The 22,348-nt window shown below is 42.0% G+C and overlaps 1 protein-coding gene and 1 long non-coding RNA gene across 2 annotated transcripts in view; one reads left to right on the top strand and one right to left on the bottom strand.

The window, feature by feature from the left end:
- The window catches only part of LOC148900824 (uncharacterized), a 239,313-nt gene that overhangs the window by 67,302 nt on the left and 149,663 nt on the right, over positions 1-22,348 (top strand). The window lies entirely within an intron of this gene.
- mdga1 (MAM domain containing glycosylphosphatidylinositol anchor 1) overlaps positions 1-22,348 on the bottom strand; it is a 170,128-nt gene that overhangs the window by 108,235 nt on the left and 39,545 nt on the right. Inside the window, exon 3 of the mRNA XM_088992820.1 lies at positions 12,917-13,056. Within this exon, the coding sequence (XP_088848946.1) occupies positions 12,917-13,056 (140 nt within the window). The remainder of the gene's footprint in view (positions 1-12,916; positions 13,057-22,348) is intronic.

The following is a 22,348-nucleotide window of genomic DNA, read 5'->3' as shown; positions in this document are numbered from 1 at the left end:
GAAAGAATAGCGAACGAAACCAATAATTCTCAAGATTCTAAAAGGAGAGGAGTAGCAGTACCGTACATTGCAGGAGTTTCTGAAAAATTACAAAGAGTCCTTTGGCAACATAAAATTCCTACTTATTTCAAACCGATAAACACGTTAAGGCAAAAATTAGTGCATCCAAAAGATAGGCTACCAAATGAAAAACAAAGTAATGTAGTTTATTCCATACATTGTAAGAATGAAAATTGTAAAGAGCAGTACATTGGGGAGACTCAACAAATTCTCAAAAAAAGACTTTATCAACATCGCAGGGATAATACTAGTGGGCCTCAATCGGCAGTACATTTGCACCTAAAAGCTACTAACCACTCATTTGACGACAATGAGGTTAAAATCTTAGCGAAAGAACATAGATGGTTTGAAAGGGGGGTAAAAGAGGCGATTCTTATAAAACAACAAAATCCTTCATTAAACCGGTTGGTGGTGTGAGGTTCAATTTGGATCGTTCATACAATAGCCTGCTCAGGCAAAACAGGTTAGGCAACTTTCGCAATGCTGATGAGGGTCGTTATGCTGATGAGGTGATACCGGGGGGAGTGGGGGTAATAGGCCAATCGTTAGTCAGGAATGTAGGAACAATCAGTGGGGCCACAGGGTGGGGTCCCGCGCCCCCCCCAACCTGAGAGTAGGGACCTATCATAGCTGTGTCCGGCGCCACCAGGTCTGGACATTAGGGATATATAAATGGGGCCGATACGACCAGTCAGACTTTAGTTCGCTGACGAAGCCTCTTGGATAGGAGGCGAAACGTCCGAAACCTTCACTTTTGTACAGATGACGGCTGAAGAAACCTTCTCATCGATCCTCACCCACTACATTTTTCGAGGAAAATCGATTTTGTACATACACAAGCCGCACCTGTATATAAACCGCATGTGCCCACATTAAAACATGTAAACCGTTTTAATGCCTGTGACATGTGCCCACATTAAAACATGTAAATATATGAAGCCATCCAAGTAATCGTCCTCAGTGTCGGAATGAAACAGTGTAGTATAGATGTCGTCACACACTACCTCAACCTCTCTCTCGCTGTCAATCCGGAATTTTCTTTTCGGTGGCGATTGTTTTTGCTTTCAGTCTGATCTGCACAGTCGAAACACCTCGACCATCTGCTCTCTGTGTGTTCACCCAGTCTTCTAGAATGTTTTCCAGTTCGGGCCACCTGCTTTTATGACCTCTGAAAGCTTTTTTCGTCTTTTTACGTTGTTCCAGTATTTCCCCTGCCGTTTCCAGCCTCTCACCATCAATTCGTTTATGCCAAGTTTGCCAGCCCTGTTTCCTTCTTTATCGGACAGCTCGATTGCTTTTGTATATATATATATATATATTTTTTTTTTTTTCCCCATCATGAGGATATGTTCACGCTAATTTAATTTATGCACAAAATGAGAAGTTAGTCTTCCTCGAGGCATATATTCCACCGGTCTTAATCTTATCTTTTCTACTCGAGCGCCACTGGCGGCCGTTAGAAAAAATACATACATTGGCCGCATCGCTGAAATAGCTGCAGGGTTGAAAGTTTGGGGGAAAAGTAGCGGCTTATAGAATCAGAATCATCTTTATTGCCAAGTATGTAGAACACACAAGGAATTTGTTTCCGGTAGAACACGCTGCACTAGTATCATCATCAAAAAATTGCTAAGTGGCACTATACAGTTCCATTTGGGCTACTGTTGAAAGAGTTCAAATAGTTAATGGCTTGGAGGAAGAAGCTGTTTAAAAGTCTGCTGGATTTGGTGCGCATGGATCGGTAGCGGAATTTACGGTAAATCCAATCCATTCCAATTGCCATGCGACGGAATGCACGGAGAGCTGAAATCTCGCCTCTCAAAATGTTGTGCTCAGAGACATTTTAAGCATCGCTGTTTGCCAAAGGCTATGTCTACGCCTCATCATCTCCCCCTCTGTCCTTCCATCCAGTCAAAGGCCAAGCTGGTGACCTTGTTTGTGTCCAAGTCATGGAGGGACTCAGTGGCTGTGCAGCCTGACGCAGCCACCCGATCAGGCCGCCCTGCTCCTCGCCATCGATCGCCCTCCACTCACAGCTCAAGGACGGAAATCCAAACCCCCATTCCAAACCGCGGCCCTCATCGCACAGCCCCCTCTCTTGTCTCTGGGCGACCACTTTTCTCTTTTCATGGTTAGCTCCACGTATCCTCCACACACACATGCACAAATATAATGGCAAGCTCAAGGTTGCAGTGACCAGCAGAACCATGAATAAATAATAAAGCGGGTAGGAATCACTTTCAGAAAAGCCATTTACTGTCCTATTGTGTTCTTGAAGAGGTGATGCGAGCGTGTGTGTGTCTGTGGTCAGTGCGTGTGTATATTGTGTGTAACAAGAGGTCGCCTGAGTGTGACTGGAACGTTTTGTTAACTATAAGCCTCGCTGCACTGGGAGTTCACTCTAGCAAGGCAAAAGTCACCTTTGACCCAACCTCTTTTTACTTTTTTCTTTGAAAGCGTGCACACCAAATCGCCACTGGACGCAGTAAAAAAAACATGGAGCATTAAAAAAAAAGACAGTCAAACCTCAGTTTTGGAACGTCTCAAAACTAATGCGGTTTTTGGATTAAAAAAAAAAAGATGTTTTTTTTATGCCTTATTTTACAACCGAAAATCGGTTCTTGACCAAACTGAGCGCACCTGAATGCACCACGGAACCCCTCTCCACTTCTTTATGCGTAACTTTCTTATTACACATTGTCAAGGAAATTCGCTATACAAACACATTGTAAACACCGTTTAATTTTCTTCCACATTCTCGGACCTCCGTTTTGTTATACATCCGGTCAATGACGTCACATCCGCCAGTATTAATAGCTCTCCCAAACCAGCTGGATTTTGTGCTCCTACCATCGGGAGCCGGCCGGCACTAGTTCCAGTATATGCTGTCCCAAAGATTAAAAAAAAATGTTTTGTTCTTACTTTTGAGTCCTGCTTGATTAATAAATGGCCCGATCAAAGTTTCATTGTAAGCAGACGTGTTTGTATTGTTCAATCACAATTCAATAAAAAAAGCAGACATGGATTACATTGATTGTAATGGGAAATGTTTTGGTTTTCAACCAGGTTTCTGGAACGGATTTTGGTCAAAAAACGAGGTTTGACTGTATGTATATATATTTCAGCTAACCAAATTACTGAAAAAGTCGTATGGGTATCACAACGCTCAAGAGAAATAGAACAATACGTTTTTGTGACATCCCACTACTGTAAAAAAAAGTCCCAGTATGCTCGAGGCAAAAACTGATAAGTGCTGATACTCAATACCACTGCGTACCATCCTACTCACAGCAATGGCCCTCACATAAGAACCTCTCTTGGTGTCAGTATATTTTACAGAAGTGAGCAGTGATGACTTGCTAGACTGTTGAAGTTGGTCTGAAGTGAAGCACGGAAAGGAGAAGCGAGAGAAAGTCTTCAAGAAGAACAAAAGTGGATCAAAATGATGAAAGGGATGAAGAAGCGCTCGACATGACAGGAGAGAGGGAAGTAAGAGGCAATCAACAACAGAGACTTTAAAGTGAGAAACTTATTGCCAGTGAAGAATTGCAATAATGTGAAGCAAAAAGAAGATGTGGGGCAAAAAAGAGAAATGATCAGATTGCCCTGTGACTGTACGAAGCTCTCGTTTCAATCCCATCTAGCTCAGGCAAAAGTAAACAATCACTCTTGATAAAGGAGAGGGCATATCCTCAATCAGCCTCATTCGGGCCAAAGCAGCTTTCTATTGGGCCGCCCTCACCTGCGTAAATTGGATCCTCCTTCGGAGGGAAGAAAGAAAACAAATGAAAAGTGATTTCATTCAGGGAGGGCACGAATATTTTTTTTTTAAACTCTTAATCAGGACATCTTATGATTTTAAATGGAACCATTAAACTTGCCACGTTGCTGTCCCAAAGCCAGAGGATACGGATGCAAGTTTTTTTGTTTTTTTGAATGAAATGAAACTATCTAATAAATGAGTGACAACACTTAAGATTCTGTGTGGCGCCTTCATCAATAAATTCGTTTCAATGTTGTCGGCACAAATTTGCTGCTGTACTGTCTCTCTGATGGCTGCATACAGAGAGAATTATGAGGACGCTCTTGATAAACTGGAATGCAGGCATAAATAATAAAGCAGCCAAAATAGACCGAGAGCACCCACAGGCAAATACGAAGTTCTGGTAAGAGATGTGAAAAAGAAAAAAAAAATCACAAGCTCAACTTAATGTAACTTTTACAGGAAAAAAAGTTTCACATTCTTTAAATCCTTGAAATTCATGATTCATCCACTTTATCAAGGTTAAACAAATTTAAGATCAAAATGTCAGGTTATCTCGTACAGTGAGATATGTTACAGTATAGACATCGATTATCAAATAAATTGACATCAACTATCAAAACAGCAGCCAAGTGTCTGCTGTTTCTTCTGCGTGATCCCGCATTTAGCTCATCTGACTAATTATTTCATAACTACAGAGCTTACCCTTTAATGAGGCTGCCTTTTGCCAGTTTTGAATATGACGGGAACACAACTGTAATTAAAATCTGCCTTTAAACTGCACGGATTGCATTTATTGTTCAAAGCTGTTGTACTGTTGGTAGTAACGTGCCCAAGAGCACAATCAGGCCCGAGACGAGAACGAAGCGAGACCAAAACAGAAACAGACTTAAGGGAGTTGACACTGAGCCAAGACGAAGGGCTCTGTATATACAGTAGACAGCTTTTTGTGCATTTGGGTTGGACAGAAAAACAATGAAAATTGTAAAGAGCAATACATAGGGGAGACTAAACAAATTCTCAAAAAAAGACTTCATCAACATCGGAGGGATAATAATACTAGTGGGCCTCAATCGGCAGTACATATACACCTAAAAGCTAGCAACCACTCATTTGACGACAATGAGGTTAAAATCTTAGCGAAAGAAAATAGATGGTTTGAAAGGGGAGTAAAAGAAGCAATTTTCATAAAACAGCAAAATCCTTCCCTTCACCGTAATGGTGGGGTGAGGTTCAATTTGGATCGTTCGTACAATAGACTGTTTAGGCAACATAGGATTAGTCATGCTGATGAGGTGATACCAGGGCCAATTTGGCAATCAGGCCAGTCGTTAGCCAGGACAATAGAAGCTATCAGTGGAGCTGCAGGGATTAGTTCTCTGCTCCCCCCAACTTGAGAGCAGGGACCTATCATAGCAGTGTCCGGCACCGCCATGTCTGGACAGTAGGGCTATATATATATATATATATATATATATATATATATATATATATATATATATATATATATATATATATATATATATATATATATATATATATATATATCCATCCATGGATAGATGGATAGATAGGATATGGATGGATAGATAGAAGACAGGCTATGGATACCGCCTCAGAAATGGAGCTACGATCAGTCACCTCCTCTACATGGATGACATCAAGCTGTATGCTAAGAGCGAAAGGGACATAGACTCCCTGATCCACACTACCAGGATCTACAGCAGTGATATCGGAATGTCATTCGGGCTGGAGAAATGTAGTCGGATGGTGACTAAGAGGGGCAAGGTAGTTCACACTGAAGGGGTCTCACTTCCTGAAGGAACAATAGTAGACATTGAAAACAGCTACAAGTACCTCGGTATACCACAGGCCAATGGCAACCTCGAATTAGCAACAAGGAAAGCGGCTACGACCAAATACCTCCAGCGGGTGAGGCAAGTCCTCAGAAGCCAGCTCAATGGCAAGAACAAGACCCGGGCAATAAACAGCTATGCCCTGCCAGTGATCAGATACCCTGCAGGAATAATAAGGTGGCCAAAGGAAGAGATTCAGACCACGGATGTTAAGACCCGAAAACTCCTCACCATGCACGGAGGGTTCCATCCCAAGTCCAGCACCCTGAGACTGTACACAAGCCGTAAGGAAGGAGGCCGGGGACTAGTGAGTGTGAGAGCCACTGTCCAGGATGAAACATCCAAGCTCCATGAATACATCAAAGAGAAGGCTCCAACGGATGATGTACTCAGAGAATGTCTCAGTCAATGGGGAACAGAGGATGAGGTGCTGGAAGAGGGACAATCATGGGAGGAAAAGCCCCTACACGGGATGTACCACCGAACCATAGCAGAAGTGGCTGATCTCAAGAAGTCCTATCAGTGGCTAGAGAGGGCTGGCCTAAAGGACAGCACAGAGGCACTCATCCTGGCTGCCCAAGAGCAGGCCCTGAACACCAGAGCCATAGAGGCAGGGATATACCACACCAGACAAGACCCAAGGTGTAGGTTGTGCAAAGAGGCACCTGAGACAATCCAACACGTAACTGCAGGGTGTAAGATGCTGGCAGGGAAAGCCTACATGGAGCGCCATAACCAGGTGGCTGGCATAGTCTACCGAAACATCTGTGCGGAGTATGGACTGGAAACCCCAAGGTCAAAATGGGAAACACCTCCCAAGGTGGTGGAGAATGACCGAGCAAAAATCCTGTGGGACTTCCAGATACAGACTGACAAGATGGTAATGGCCAACCAACCAGATATCGTGGTCATAGATAAAGGGGAAAGGAAAGCCGTTGTCGTGGACGTAGCGGTCCCGAGTGATGGGAACATCAGAAAGAAGGAACATGAGAAAATCGAGAAATACCAAGGGCTCAGAGAGGAGCTGGAGAGAGCCTGGAAGGTAAAGGTGACAGTCGTGCCTGTGGTGGTCGGAGCACTTGGGGCAGTGACCCCCAAACTCGACGAGTGGTTGCAACAGATCCCGGGAACAACATCGGATATCTCGGTCCAGAAAAGCGCAGTGCTGGGAACAGCACGGATACTGCGCAGAACCCTCAAGCTTCCTGGCCTCTGGTAGAGGACCCGAGCTGAAATGGGGACAGGCACCACCCATGGTGGGTGAGACGAGGATTTTTTTTTTTTTAATATATATATATATATATATATATATATAGGGCCTATATATATATATATATATATATATATATAGGGCCTATACTAGCAGTATGACTTTAGTTCGCTGAAGAAGCATCTTGGATAATAAGCGAAATGTCAGACACCTTCAAAGACGTACAGATGACGGCTGAAGAAACCTTTTCATTGCCAGAGGTCATTGCAACATTGCCAGAGGTCTTCAAACGCACCCCCCTCGCAAGAAAAATCAAAACCCGAACAAATTTGGGAATGGCAGTCAATGACATGCTTTTCAACTCCCCAATAAATTCGGAAATTGCAATGAATGAGTCAAACAACTAGCCAAACGTGCACGTTCCACCATTATGTCCCTGATGCACTGGTAGAAAGACGCTTTGATCCTCTCCTCTTTCATCTAGAACTGCTTCATGTCATCACAAAGAGGGTACAGCAAGTCCTGAAGAATGAATGACTCTCTGTGTCTTTGTTTTGTCATATTGTCTTTGTGCTGTCATATTATTTATTATTTAGTTTTTTTTGTTCTTTTGACTTCAAGAAGGCGCTGCGAGAGTGGTTGCCTTTCCAGCAGCTCATGTATTCTGTTTTTCTACTTTCATTCCTTTCATCACTTTGCTGCTGTGAAATGTAAATTTCTCCACTGTGAGACTAATAAAGGCAAATCCAATACAATCCAATCCAAATAATGCAATGAGGCATCAGCCACAGCCAAAGTACAACATAAATTAAAATGATGAACTTTTATTGACTCATCATCGTCCCCAATCTTTTCAAAGAGTTGAAGAACGCAGCCTTTGCACACCACTAGTTTTATTCTTGGAATTATTGCAAATCTCACTTTAAAAACACGGCGTTCTGTACTGTCGCCACAAGAAGGTGTCATGATCAATACAGCCGATGGAATGCATCGGAAAGGCAGTATGCCCAATGGGAGACAACTGAGAATACCGCAGTGTGCTTATCCTACACAAAACCTTGCCACAGAGTCAGCACAACTACTTATTACTTGTCTTTTAGAAATTTCTCTTCCGTCAGCCATATCCATGAGTTCATGTGGCGTACGGCTTGGAGAGAAAGTAGAAAATGTTTCTTGTGGATGCCAAGGTACAATGCATATTTGGCTTTACACATTTCATTCACACATACATATGACATATATGAGAGAGAGAGAGAGAGAGACAGAGAGAGAGACAGAGAGAGAGAGAGAGAGAGAGAGAGAGAGAGAGAGAGAGAGAGAGAGAGAGAGAGAGAGAGAGAGAGAAAGCAACACTATTGAAAGGCACATTTGAAAAATTCACAATCCATGGGCAAGTGTATCAACTTTCAAAATCAGGCACATTATGTTCCCTCAACACGTTATTTAAAATATTTTCATCCCGACTTTTACATAATCGGAGTTCTAAATGAACTTTGTTGCTCACAAGCCAATGTGGTTGGTGACACACTTAAAGGACAACCGACACCATTTTATGTTTCATTAACTCACATCAGAAAAATGTTTTGTAGCATCTAAAATACCCAAAACACGCAGGCTGATATGTCTGTGTAAGCTCTCAGGTTTCTTCAGGCTGATATTTTTAGTCAAATGCAAAACACCAATAAAAATGACTTAAAGTGTGCGAAAAATGCAACAAATTGAGCTGCGAATTGGGGGTTTTCAGAAAGTCCCGCCCCCATTTCGTGAAGTCACGCAAGGACATCTTGCCTTGCTCGAGAATCAAAACAATGGCTTCATATTTGGAGAAGATGCTTTCTTGTTCCTCATTCAGTTATGAATATGATTCAAATAGTTCTGAAGAGGAAAGCATAAATGTTTGCCATCGTTTAAAGGAGTCCTCCCATATCAATTTGAGCCATCAATGACAGCAATGTAGCGTCCTGGACAAAGGCAGAAGATGGCGCCCAAGCTCCGTTGGAAATGGGCTGATTTGTCTGCTGGGAATTTGTGTCAGCGAATATCAAATAGTTGCCTTGGTGCAACACACAACGATTCAACATCGCGTTATTCATGTGTTTTCCTTCTAATTGCGCCATCAACAAGGATTAACACGAAGTTTTCAGACCAAACAAAGTACCGCAAAATGCATTATGTGTCACTTTCTCGTCAGGGGCGTTCCAAATGTGACGTCATGTGGGGATCGTCATCAACTCGAAAACAAGACTTCCTGAATATTCAGCGCGAGTTTTAAAACGTAAAATATAGCTAGCTATGTGTGGTGGAATCTTTTTAAAATACGCTCAGTAGAAGTCATTTGAAGTGATTTTACAAATTATGGACACAACTTATCCGGAGGCGTCGGTTGTTCTTTAAATGAGCCAAAATACAAAGTCTTCCCAGAGCCAATGGGCATATTAAACATCATTATGGAGTCTTATGGTAGAGTATTTATTGTCACTGCCAGGGATACAAATGGTCAAAAACAAACCATATTAGTTGGGAATTGGTTGAATTTAACTGATTCTGGTTCTGATCAGCTTTTTTCATATTTTTCCAAAACATTGAGGTTTTAACACTTAAGCTGTCCTCAACATGTGGCATTCCCCTGGACTGTGAAGAAATAAGCAAAATCACACTACCACCTCAAAAAACTGACAACACACTTTTCTCCACCTTTCCTCACCTCCAAGAAAACAAAAAACTGTTTTTTCCCCGCTTTGTTTTTATCACCCCCAATTATTCAAGATCTCAGAGACCTTCTACCAGCCTAAAAAAATCAACACTGCACAACACGACAAGAGCTATAGCACAGGCACTTTGTACTTATAAACACAAACAGAAGAACAATGAGTAAACACACAAGCACTGTTTTATTCATGCTGATGTGATGCTCGTGGACATGCACACGTGGCAAACACTGCTTTTCTCACCTAACACACACACACTCACACACAAACGCACACACAGGCGGACACGCGCGGACCCTACACCATCGAGTTCAACACAGGACACCAGATGTTTCGACAACATCTCCTCTATTTGCTCTCGTTCCTCATTATGCCCCTCAGGAAGGCAGGTTGTTTTTTTTTTTTTCTTCTTTTTTTTTCACATCAGTGTTTTGTTTGTCACAAGGCAATTTTCACAGATTTTTCACAAAACTTGTTCGACGGGTGTAGCACGCACCGTAGCAGGAAGCCTTTAAACCTAAGGGCAGTTTGTAAACACACACACACACACACACACACACACACACACACACACACACACACACACACACACACACACACACGCACGCACGCATACACACACACATTTTGTTACATTCCGATTAGTTTGCTGTAGTGAAATTATCCAGAGAGGGAACACAAACTAATTCTTTCCATTGGAAATCCCCGGAGGAAAGGAAAAACTGTGACAAAATCGGCACTCAAGCAACACTTTTGGGATGGATAAAAAAGTCATCTGTTGCTGCGGGGAGTGTGTCTAAGGGTGCTAATTGCTTTTGATGCTGAGTCATGTATGTGTGATAGCGTTTCCTGTCCATGGCTTAATCGGTGGGTGTTAGTGTGATACACTTTGAAGAGGCCGAGTACACCATTGTCTTCTGTTCAACTTTTCAAAACTTATGAATATCGATTGTTGGCAAAGCATAGACTGTGACTAACTTTGGTTTGGTCACCAGATACAGGGCACAGAAGGACAAACGGTCATACTGATATTAGGATCGAGACACTATGTGATCCCATATAACTTGCTGTGATGACTATATACTATCAATCACTATTGAGAATTTCACAAAAAAATGCAAAGTATGACACGGAGGCCACCTAACTTTCCTGATATCTCATTTCATTTTCCGTACCGCTTATTCCTCATTAGGGTCGCGGGTTGCTGGAGCCTATCTCAGCTGTCTTCGGGCACGAGGCGGGGGACACCCTGAATTGGTTGCCAGCCAATCGCAGGGCACGCAAAGACATACAACAGTCACTCTCACAGTCACACCTAGGGACAATTTGGAGTGGTCAATCTGCCTGCCATGCATGTTTTTGGAGTGTGGGAGGAAACCGGAGGACCCGGAGAGAACCCACGCGGGTCCGGGGAGAACATGCAAACTCCACACAGGGAGGCCGGACCGGGACGCGAACCGGCGACCTCTGCACTGTAAAGCCGGTGTGCTAACCACTCGACTACCGGGCCGCCCACTTTCCTGATATATTAAACAAAAGTTATGTTTATTATGATAGCTGGAAACTACAAATAAAAATACTGTGAGACAGTTTCCTATTTTTTCATAGTGATTTGCCTTTTCTTTTCTATTGTATTGTATTGTATTGTATTGTATTGTATTGTATCGTATCGTATTGTATTGTATTGTACAGTACTGTATTTTATGGCATGGTACCCTCACGCTGGAGTTCAATCAATGTAGATTCCATGCCTCTCCATTCTGTCTCCAGTCTCTGGTTCCTTGATTTCCAAATGAAATGCTAAATTTCATGTCGTTTCCACAAACCATGATGCCACGTGAACTCTTGGTGATGCTCTTTGTGGTCACAAGCAGAGGACGAATGGTTTCAGTGTCCACCCAAAAAGCTACAGAGGTGGAAGAGGGGGAACAGTCCATGTGAGTTTTATCCAAACCAGGGCAGGTTTTGCTAGCAGCGGTTGGGCCACCAATATGCTCACATTTATGAGGTGATGTTTGTCCCAAAAGGAAAAACCGCCCCACCCCGACCCCTCCTGTTAGCACAAGGTGCTAATACAGCCCTACCCACTCTCGAGGACTTGCACACTGCAAGAATCCAAACTACCCTGCCCACCACCGTTTCCAGCTACTCCCCTCAGGCAGGCGCTACCGATCCATGCGCACCAAATCCAGCAGACATTTAAACAGCTTCTTCCCCCAAGCCATTAACTCTTTGAACTCTTTCAACAGTAGCCAAAATGGAACTGTATAGTGCCACTTTGCAGTTTTTTTGACAACGATACTAGTGCAGCGTGTTCTACCGGAAACAAATTCCTTGTGTGTTCTACATACTTGGCAATAAAGATGATTCTGATTCTGATTCTGATTCTGATTCTGATTCTGATTCTGATTCTGATCCTAAAAGCAAAATCCTCATCAGGCCTTGGGCTTTGCTACAATTGCCCATGAAAAACAGCCCGAATATGGAATACACATGGGAGATACAGAGTCTGTTACAAAATGCTATTATGAATTAGCTACAGCGTAAGCAAAGATGGCCCAGTGATAAATGTCGAAGGTTTGATGGTACACAAAGAAAAAGAATGGGTAACAACTGATGGTAGATGGCTAAATAGTAGACAAGGTAAAATGAATTGGAACATGCATTATTGTGAGTCTAAAAGGAAATATGTCAAATGGTCGGGATCAAAATCACAATCTACAAATCTGGCATTATGGTCTTCAGTTGGTGAGATAAAATCCTGATCCAAGTGCAGGAGTTTAAGTATCTTGTGGTCTTCACAACAACAAAGAATGGTGGGAGATCAGCAGGCGGCTCGGTGAAATGGTGCAGTGATGTGGATGCTATATCGGTCCCTAGTTGTGAATAATTAGATGAGCCGAAAAGCGAAAGTCTCGATTTACAATTTGATGTACGAGACTATACAATATATGGTCGCAAGCAGTCCGCCATGACTGATAAAACAAGATCCTGGATGATCGTGGCTGAAATTAGTTTGTTCTACAGGGTTTCTCTTGGAGATAAGGGAAAAAGCTTGTTCATCTGGGTGGGACTCAGAGTCGACCATAATCGAGGAGTCATCTCCTCAGGATGCATTCTGGACACCTTCCTAGCGAGTGTCCATTATCAGTGTCCATTTGACACATTCTTACTTCACATTTAAAGACTTCCCAAGATGGCAGAACGTGCTTGTAAAATAAATGAATACATACATAAAACAAAAACTTGACAACAAGTAAGGTTTTCTGATTCTGATTTCTGATTCTGAAGCAGCAGATGCAACAGATACGGAACTCACCTGTGGTCTCGGGTGCCCTTTCACGATGCACTGAAGCACAAGCATGTCTCCTTCTTTGATAGTGTAGATCCTCTCACTGATGTTATCGTCCTTGACGTTGCACGCGGCACCCGAGTGCACAATCTGGGCGTTGGCAGGAGCTTTGGTGCGTGCATGGGTGGTGAGACAGACAGACCATAAGAAGAAAAGGGAAGAAAAGCATATTATGTAATCAGTAAGATCTCTGAACCTCGAAAAGGTCAAGAACGCTATCTAAACGCGGGCGCTTTATCAATGCGTCACACATAGAAAATATAACGGAAAAAAATGCATGGTAAGACATAAAGTGCATTATTGTTAAAGTAGAAATTTTGTGTACAGCTCTGATTCCGGTCAATGAGCAGCTCTGTCAGTCTGATGAACAGGCCACCCCTGAGAACAACAGAACACCAAAGTAGTGATTTGATGTTCTATAGTGGAAATGATTGTTATCAGCATTCCATAATGCATAATTACAATTCACCTGCTCCCAAAAAGTAACCCATTTGTTTACATATATTATACATCGTGATATTAAGCTGTACTGCATGCTGAAATCGTTTTCATTCTCTCTGATGCTGCTATGCAACACATACCGTACTGCACAGGGTGATTTTGGAATCGACTTCATTACTAATGGATCCCCCAAAGGCTCCCAGTGACCTATGAAGAGCCCTGATTTGCGAGCAATTAACATCAACTGTCCTCACCCCACTGTGACGAGGGGAGACAGAAAAGAGAAGGTTGGATGGAGAGGGGAGAGAGGGCAGACATAGCAAAACAGCGGGCAAGGAGGTAAAAAGGCCAGGGAGGAGCGTTTAAACCCCCGTGAGAGTCGCGCGAGTCGGGACGGCACAATGATGTGATTACAATCGATTCACGCGGAGAATAAATCCTCGCCGTGCTCAACAACTGTTATCACTTCAACAGACAGCAAGCGAGTGGGCGGCCTGTTCACCTTACAAGTTCAGCTCACATCAGGTATAATGCCGCGGCTCTTCTCAGGTTTAAGATTCAAGTTCATGATTTTCGAAATGGAAAACAGTCGAAACAAAAGTCTAGACAAAATCCTTTTGGTTCTCTGACCCTTATAATCACCAAAGTATCTTGTAAGAATTTAATAGTAAAAAAAAAAGATTGTGCTTGGAAGATCGTGAAGCCATGATGGAAGTTCCACAAGGAGATCGTTTGCGTGGTTGTGCATTCAAGAGTGTTTAAGAACAGCCACACACACTAGTGATTCTGACAATGTGCTACATGGGGACCTTCTAGTCAGGAGCATTGCCTTCATTCAGTCCAGCTGTATTTAACTTTAAGTTCAATGTGAGAAATTAATATTTGCCAAAAATAATTTGTTGGTGCATTGTACGGCGCATCAAATATATGAATCAATGTTATGATTTCTGGGACATACAATATTAAAGGACAACCGACACTATTTTTTTCTTTCCTAACTGACATCAGAAAAACGTTTTATAGCATCTAAAATACCCAAAACACGCAGGCTGATATTTTTAATGAAATGCAAAACACCAATAAAAATGAGTTAGTGTCCCAAAACTACTTCAAAATGACCTCGGAAATGGCGAGTTTCAGAAGGTCCCGCCCCCTTGTTCGTGACATCACGCCAGGACGTATTTGCCTTGCTCTAGAATCAAAACAATGGCTTCAGAATCGGAGAAGATGCTTTCTTGTTACTCATCCGGTTATGAATATGATTCAAATAGTTCTGAAGAGGAAAGTATAACGTTTGTAATCGATTAAAGAAGTACTTGCGTATCAATTCGAGCCATCGGGACTCCAATGTAGCGTCCCAGAAAATACACAAGATGGTGCCCAAGCTGCTGGGAATGTGTGTCAACTCGTATCAAATAGTCGTCTTGGTGCAACACACAACGATTCACAGTCGCGTTATTTATGTGTTTTCCTTCTAATTTCGCCATCAACACAGATCAACATGAAGTTTTCAGACCAAACAAAGTACCCAAAATGCATTGTGTGTCGCTTTCTCTGTCAAGGGCGTTCCAGACGTGACGTCACGTCAGGCATCGTCACCAACTCCAAAACAAGACTTCCTGAATATTCAGCACGAATCTTAAATCGTGAAATATAGCTCGCTATATGCCATGGAATCTTTGTAAAATACACTCAGTAGAATTCACTTGAAGTGATTTTACAAATTATGGACACAACTTGTCCGGAGGCGTTGGTTGTCTTTTAAATGTTATGGAAACCGCTTTCTTCCAGCTGCAGAGGTTGAGACCGCTCTATGTAAAAAAACAAACTGTATTGTATTGTTCACAATGTTAATTTTATTCTATCTGCCTTATAATGCAATACAGTTTTATAATTCATTGCTTGGTGCACCATATACTTCAAAGTGCCGTATAAGAGAGGATGGTACTTATTGTTCATGCAATACATATCATTGAATCATAGTATTTGCTTCCTGATATTCATGTGCATTGTCAACGTTCATGATGTTATGGCAACAACAGCTTTGTGGATGCCCTGTGTACATACTATCATGCTCGCAGAGCTTCAAATGCAAGCATCAAAACGATCACACCATTGAAAGAGCCTTGTGTGCTTGATCTTGGACTCGTGTGGGAATAAGTTCAGAAGACAGCGAGCTGATATAAATGGTGAATAACTGTCTGCTTGAAACTGATTGGCGTGTCTGCATTAGTTTGCCTCCCCAGAGAGGAAGGTTGGATGGACTGGCTCCTCTGTCTACTCCCGCCTCCGGCAACTTGGCAGCTTCGGTTGTCTGATCGAGAAAAGGAATGACGGCAGACAGACAGATATGTGGAAGATGGAACGGGAGGGAAAGAAACACCAGACAGAGGGATGATGAAGAAAGAGGGAAGGGAGGAGGGGTCGGGGGGATCACTACACTATACTGCTTTGGTAACTTCTGACAAATCAAATAACCTTGTGTTACATCTCTGACGTACTATTGGTACACATAAGGACGTTCTGTGTGAGGTGGTATTTTCAAGCGCTCTTAAAAACATTCAGTCCAAGTACCATTCCACCATGACTCATCATCATTCGACAGTGCATTTACAGTTCCCTGTCTGGAAGATGTATCCCTGGGTGAATTTATTCAATGCAAGTCATCTGAGTGAAGGACAAAAAAAGATTGCCATTTGGGTTCATTCGTTCATGCCAGGTACACCAACATACGTATATTGCATATTTATTTAATGAACAGAGTGTTTGTGTTGACCCCCAAAGAAGAGTCACCAGGGAAAAGTAGCTTGACGACAAGGTGTGGAAGTACTGTTTATGATTGTCAATATGCGTGTGTGTGTGCATATTTTCGGACCTTGAGAGGAAACAAGACTGTCCAGAAATAAAATGCAAGCATTAAGAGAACAAACTGAAAATATCCAAATTACAGTATTTTCCGCATTATAAGGCGCACCTTTAATTCATGACCTATTTTAAAACTTTTTCCATCTATAAAGGATAATAGTGCAAAACCAGACTAATAACATCCATAACTAAAATGAAAAGGTTTCTTCACCTGTCATCTGTACTTCTTTGAAGGTATCGGATATTTCCAGCACAACTTTAGTGTGCTGATGAAGCTTTTAGGATGAGGAGTGAAACGTCCGACACATTCAAAGCAGTGACGTGCAGTCAGGGGAGGCAGGTGAGGCTGTGCCTCACCTGTCATCATGGAAATATCAAATGACAAAATAAATGAAACAGTTATATTTAATATAATACAGTTATATAAGCAATACATTTACCGTTCAAATACTAAGTGGAGATGAGTGATGAGGCAGCAGCCGGCTGAGCCTCACCATAGATTGCGCAATCACTATGCTAACTGTGCTGGCTTGCTCTGAAGTGAGACTGCATTGCTGTCCCTCTGCATATCGCTATTAAAGTGTTCAAAAGCTTTTAGTATATGAACTACATTTCTACAGTTTAGCTGGTGTATATAATGTACAGTCACTGTACATTATACACACTGTACTACAGTGTTTATTTTATTTTCATCAAAACTGTGTGCATAGATGAGGCACACAGTTCTCCTGCCTCATGACAGGGGGCGCTGGTGATTAGAGATTCTTCTTGCGACTCCTCGGCTGCAGAATAATAGAATTAGTGAGAGCAAGCTACAATAAACAGTAATCAAGTTAAGTGTAACCATCCAGTCATTTTTTCGTGTTGCTCGGCCTTATTTTCAGAATGGTGGATTACATATCTAAAGTGAAAGAATTTTCTAAATGGGACTTTCAATCAGAGCAAGAGATAATAATTAAAGGAAGACCAACACCGGACTGTGTAGCTCACAAATGGTGAGGGATGAATGTAAATCTCCTGGACAGCTTCTCAGCTTTCTGGCCAAGAAGGATCTCATTGAAACTATTCCTGAAGCGACAAAGTTGCTCCAGCTCGTGCTCACTGTTCCAGCTACTACAGCATCAGTGGAGCGGTCATTCTCAGCACAAAAGACTGAAAACATACAGTCGGAACAGGACTGATCAAGGACGACTTTCTTCACTGGCAGTGATCTCCATTGAGACAGAGAGACTTGGACTTCATTTATAAGTAAAGGTAACACGATAATAAGGTTTTTTTTCTATGCTACAGTTTGTATACAGTACATAAAGAATGCTGACATGACATTTTAAACAAAACACGTTAACTGTTGCCAATCAAATGGTGAATAAGCTACTCTGTGGAGTTCATATGTTTGTAAATCTGACTGTGATGACATCAGTGCCATGAAACTCACCGCACGTCACTGATTCAAAGATGTACAGATGATGGCTAAAGAAACCTTTTCATCGATGGACCACTCCTGTAGGACTGAGAAGTTGCACAGAAAAACAAAATAACTAAAATAATAACTCTAAAGCAATAGCATTAATAACACATTGTTGTTCACACGTTAAAATTTATATTCACATTTTTCATCTGTAAACAGCCCAAAGAAACACGTAAATCTCACCTTATCAGTTCATTCCATATATGAGGTGCATGGTCAGCTTTTGACAAAAACTTGAGGCAGAAAATACGATACTTGAATATTGACCAACTTGCGCAAAGATTACCACAAAACTCTAAAAACAGTTGGGTCAAATGATGCTGGTTCTCCATTTGGGTCAATTTCACCCAGCTTTCTAAGCTGTTGAAATTGATCCTTTTTGAAAATTGGTCTTTTTGGGTGTGGATAAGTTTTTATTTTCAAGACACAGACTTTAAAAGTTTGAACCATAAGAATCTATAAATTGTTTGCCATACACGTGACTGGCAACAACCCTAGCATGAAGAAAAGTACCTCAGAATATTTGTGAGTGGTTAAAAAATTTCTGACTGTATGAACTGGGACCAAATATTATGAAGTGCTGTCACATTGTGAAGACTACATTAGGCAATGGTCCCTCTTGTGAAAACGCTGCAAAATCTCTTCCCACTCTCACTGGGGAGGTGTTCTGTGCTGCTCAGACATGCATCAATTGAGTTAGCATGAAACACGACCATCAGTCTTCAGAAGACGCTGCTCAAGCAGGAATCCATCCAGCTGTGATAATCCATCAATTATAAAGAAAAAAAAAATCCCCTCGGACTCTGATTGAATGTGTTGTGTTCACATGGTTGGAAATTCGTCACATGTGGAACATAACTCATCTGCAAGTGTTCACTCGGTTGACTGATTCCCATGTTTGTTTGTGCGTGTTTGTGTGTGCGGATGACAGGACATCTCAAAAATGAACGATGACACTTGAGGAATGCTTAAACAGTGCTCGACAGAGAGGCGTTTGTGATGGGCGTGTCAAAGTGCCTACTACCATGTGTATGTTTGTCTGTCGCGTGTGTTCGTATGCATGTGTCAGTGTTCCTGTGGTGGAATCCCCGCGGAGGGTCATGATTCCGTCGGAAGGCGGAGCCACACAGTGTGTGATTGATATGCGTGGTTACTGCTCGGGTCTGCTCATGCATGCAGATGAGATCAGTTTCATTTTTCTTGCTTCATAAGCGGCCTCCGGGACACTTTGGCAATTCTTCTGCTAACGTGGCAGGTAGATCCCACCCAGAGATTCCTTCATACCAGCATACATACATCAACAACTATTATTCAAATAGTTCTGAAGAGGAAAGCATAAATTTTGAAAATCGATTAAAAAAGTCATTCCGTGTCATTTTGAGGCATCTGGACTGAAATGTAGCATCCAAGAAAATGCACAAGATGGCGCCCAAGGTCCGTTGGAAATGGGCTGATTTGTCTGCTGGGAATTTGTGTCAGCTCGTATCAAATAGTAGTCTTGGTGCAACACACGATTCACCATCGTGTTATTTGTATGTTTCCTTCTAATTTCACCATCAACACTATGTTTCCAGACCAAACAAAGTACCCAAAATGCATTGTGTGTTGCTTTCTCAGTCAGTGGCAATACCTACCATGACGTCACGGTAGGTATCGTCACCAACTCAAAAACAAGACTTCCTGAATATTCAGCGCAAGTCTTAAAACGTAAAGGATAGCTATATTCGGTGGAATCTTTATAATATACGCTCAGTAGAAGTCATTTGAAGTGATTTTACAAATTATGGACACAACTTGTCTGGAGTCGTCGGTTGTCCTTTAATTCATATATAAGGTGCATCGGATTATAAGGCCCACTGTTGGCTTTTGATGGGACAGCCTCCCTCCTCTGTCAATCTTTTGTCCTCAATGGACCAAAGACCGAAGTTGAAAATACAGAAATGAGTCATCTGCGTCCTTGCTGGTCCATCATAGCATCCGAGGCCATATCTCTTGATTAAAAAAAATGGCAACTTGTTCTTTTTCTTTTAAACTCGGCTTGTAAGAACATTTTGGATGAAGCTACATCAAAGAGATGACAATGACTTAGATCTTTTTTTTTGGGCGAGAGTGAAATGAGAAGAGAACAAAGGGGTGGGCGTTTGTGAACCCAAACTGTACAATAGGGGAAAAGTTTCACAAATGTTTAGGCCCTGGATTTGAAAGTGAATACATGTATGTTTGAAAACAAAGTTGATAGTAATTGCAGTCAAATGTCAAAATATGAGAACTCTGTGCAAAGTGAACAATTTTGAGTGCAGCAGAACATTCTAGAACCGGGGTCAGAAACCTTTTTGACTAAGAGAGTGATATATGCTAAATATTTAAGAAATATTTTTCTGTGCGAGAATATTTTGGTTTACCTATGAGCCATATGCAATTATCAAAAGAGCCATGTATGACTCGAGAGCCATAAGTTCCCGACCCCTGTTCTAGAAAATGTCATCTCCTAGAAATTAAACAATATAGAGCGAATATAGGTCGACTCCTATCCGGTTGCCTAATTTATGACTTTCAATTATTTTATTATGAACATTTTCATCTCAAGATCATGTGACATGTTCCCCGTGGGCTTTGTCTTTGGCATTCAGTTTTGTTATCTACGATCAAATTAAGAGAACACAAGCGAAACCGTTAGAGAAACAACGAATGATAAGAATCAGGATCGTTTCCGATTTGCTCGCAGCCCTTCCCACATCCTCCCCACCAACCTCTGGGTGTCTCACAGCATCTGCTATGGCAAGAAGCAATGATGTGAGCGGAAAACAGGGAAGATGAACGGACAGGGCACGGTAACAGCTGGTGAGGAGACTAAAACTTACAGCAAAAGGTTCGGCTTCTTTTACTTTGCATACGCGAGCATTGAGCCGTATGCCACCTAAACCTCCTTAGGTGTAACATATGGTGATTTCGGTCAGGCTCGCTCGGAAATGAGGAGTAGAAGCCAGGAATAATTCTTCCATTTTCTACAAGCGTGACGTGAGAGAGCAGAGCGGAGGCAGCTCAGGCCAATGAGAATGTAACCTGAGGATGACAGGGAGGGAAGAGGAGAGCGCGAGTAAGAGCCGCTTCATTTTTCGGAGGCAAGACGAGGCGATGCAGCACGGAAGGTCGTGAGGCCCAAACTCGACAGTTGCCCGACTGTCGACATGACCTAATTTTAATCAACCATAATACGCTAACTTATTTTTAACGAAACATAAGGAAACGGATAGCAAGAAAAAGAATGTTGTAGGCCTGAGGAGTAGTCAACCAATCCAGCGGGCAATCCAGGTGAAGTGGGTTGAAGGATGGCGGTAGAAAGAAAGGATTTGAAAGTAGTAATAAAAGGCTTGACTTGGAGGAAGACAGGGAAATTGTTTAATGCAGTGTACGAAACAAAAGCGGAACCATAGTGAAAAGTGGTTGAAAGTTTTGTTTCTAAATGCAGATATTGAAAGTGTTGGGATAATGGGAGACACACAACAGTTCAAAACTAGTGTTCGGATCCTAGGATAGGCCAGTCTTAAACTAACCTCTGTCCTGTGATGTGGGGGTAAGACAATACATAAAAAACACCATTCAGGTGGCCCCACAGTGCTACGGGACCCTTATATGACGGAAAGTCTTTCCATAATTATTTGTCATGGCACTATTTACAATAGTATTGGTTTAGGCTGTACTACTGGAGACAAATTATTTTTGAGTTCTATGTACGTGGCCAATAAAGATGATGGCGATTCTGATTCTATTTCTGATTTTAGAAGACCACATTTGATGCGACAAGGCCTGCAGAATTGATTGTGAAGGTGTCCAGGGTGATTTCTGACCATGATGACAAATGATGTCTTAAAGGACAACCGACGTCTCCGGACAAGTTGTGTCCATAATTTGTAAATGGCTTCAAATGACTTCTACTGAGCGTATTTTACAAAGATTCCACCGCATATAGCCTATATTTTACATTTTAAGACTCACGCTGAATTTTCCGGTAGTCTTGTTTTTGACTTGGTGACGAGTCCTCACCCTACGTCACTGAAGGAACGCCCCTGACTGAAAAAAGGACATTGTAGCAGTCCTTCCATCACGTCAATGCATTTTGCTGTTCTTGTTTGGTCTGAAAACGACATGTTGCACCAAAAAGAGGCAGAAGAGGGCGACAAAGCTCCATGTAAGGAATTTATCAGCCTGTGGCAACGGGCTAATTAATTCCTCACACGGAGCCTGGTCGCCCTTGTGGAAAAGAAAAAAACATTGCCATAGGCCATGGCCAGTGCTTCATCGGCACCCAAACAAGAAAAAAACAAAACCCGAATAAATTCAGGAATGGGGCTCTTGGTCATATTTTTAACTCCACAATAAATTTGTGAATGGCAGTGAATGAGTGAATTGACGTGTCAGAGATCATGTGATGGGTTAAAATATTTATCTGATTTTTTTTACACATATGGCTGTCACAGTGTTAATATGATGACAAATATTTAAATACTCTGGTACAGAAAGTATGGAAATTCATTTGTTGCCGTACTCCATTTACAACTGAAACGGTTTGTATAAGGAGGTAACTTGAAATGTTGTTAAATGCTAACCAGTTACCATATTTTCCA

The sequence above is a fragment of the Hippocampus bargibanti genome, linkage group LG03 (genome assembly GCF_051943395.1).
Source record: "Hippocampus bargibanti isolate YZ-2025 linkage group LG03, ASM5194339v1, whole genome shotgun sequence".
In the NCBI taxonomy this organism is placed as follows: Eukaryota; Metazoa; Chordata; class Actinopteri; order Syngnathiformes; family Syngnathidae; genus Hippocampus; species Hippocampus bargibanti.
This window is presented reverse-complemented; position numbering and strand designations above follow the sequence as displayed.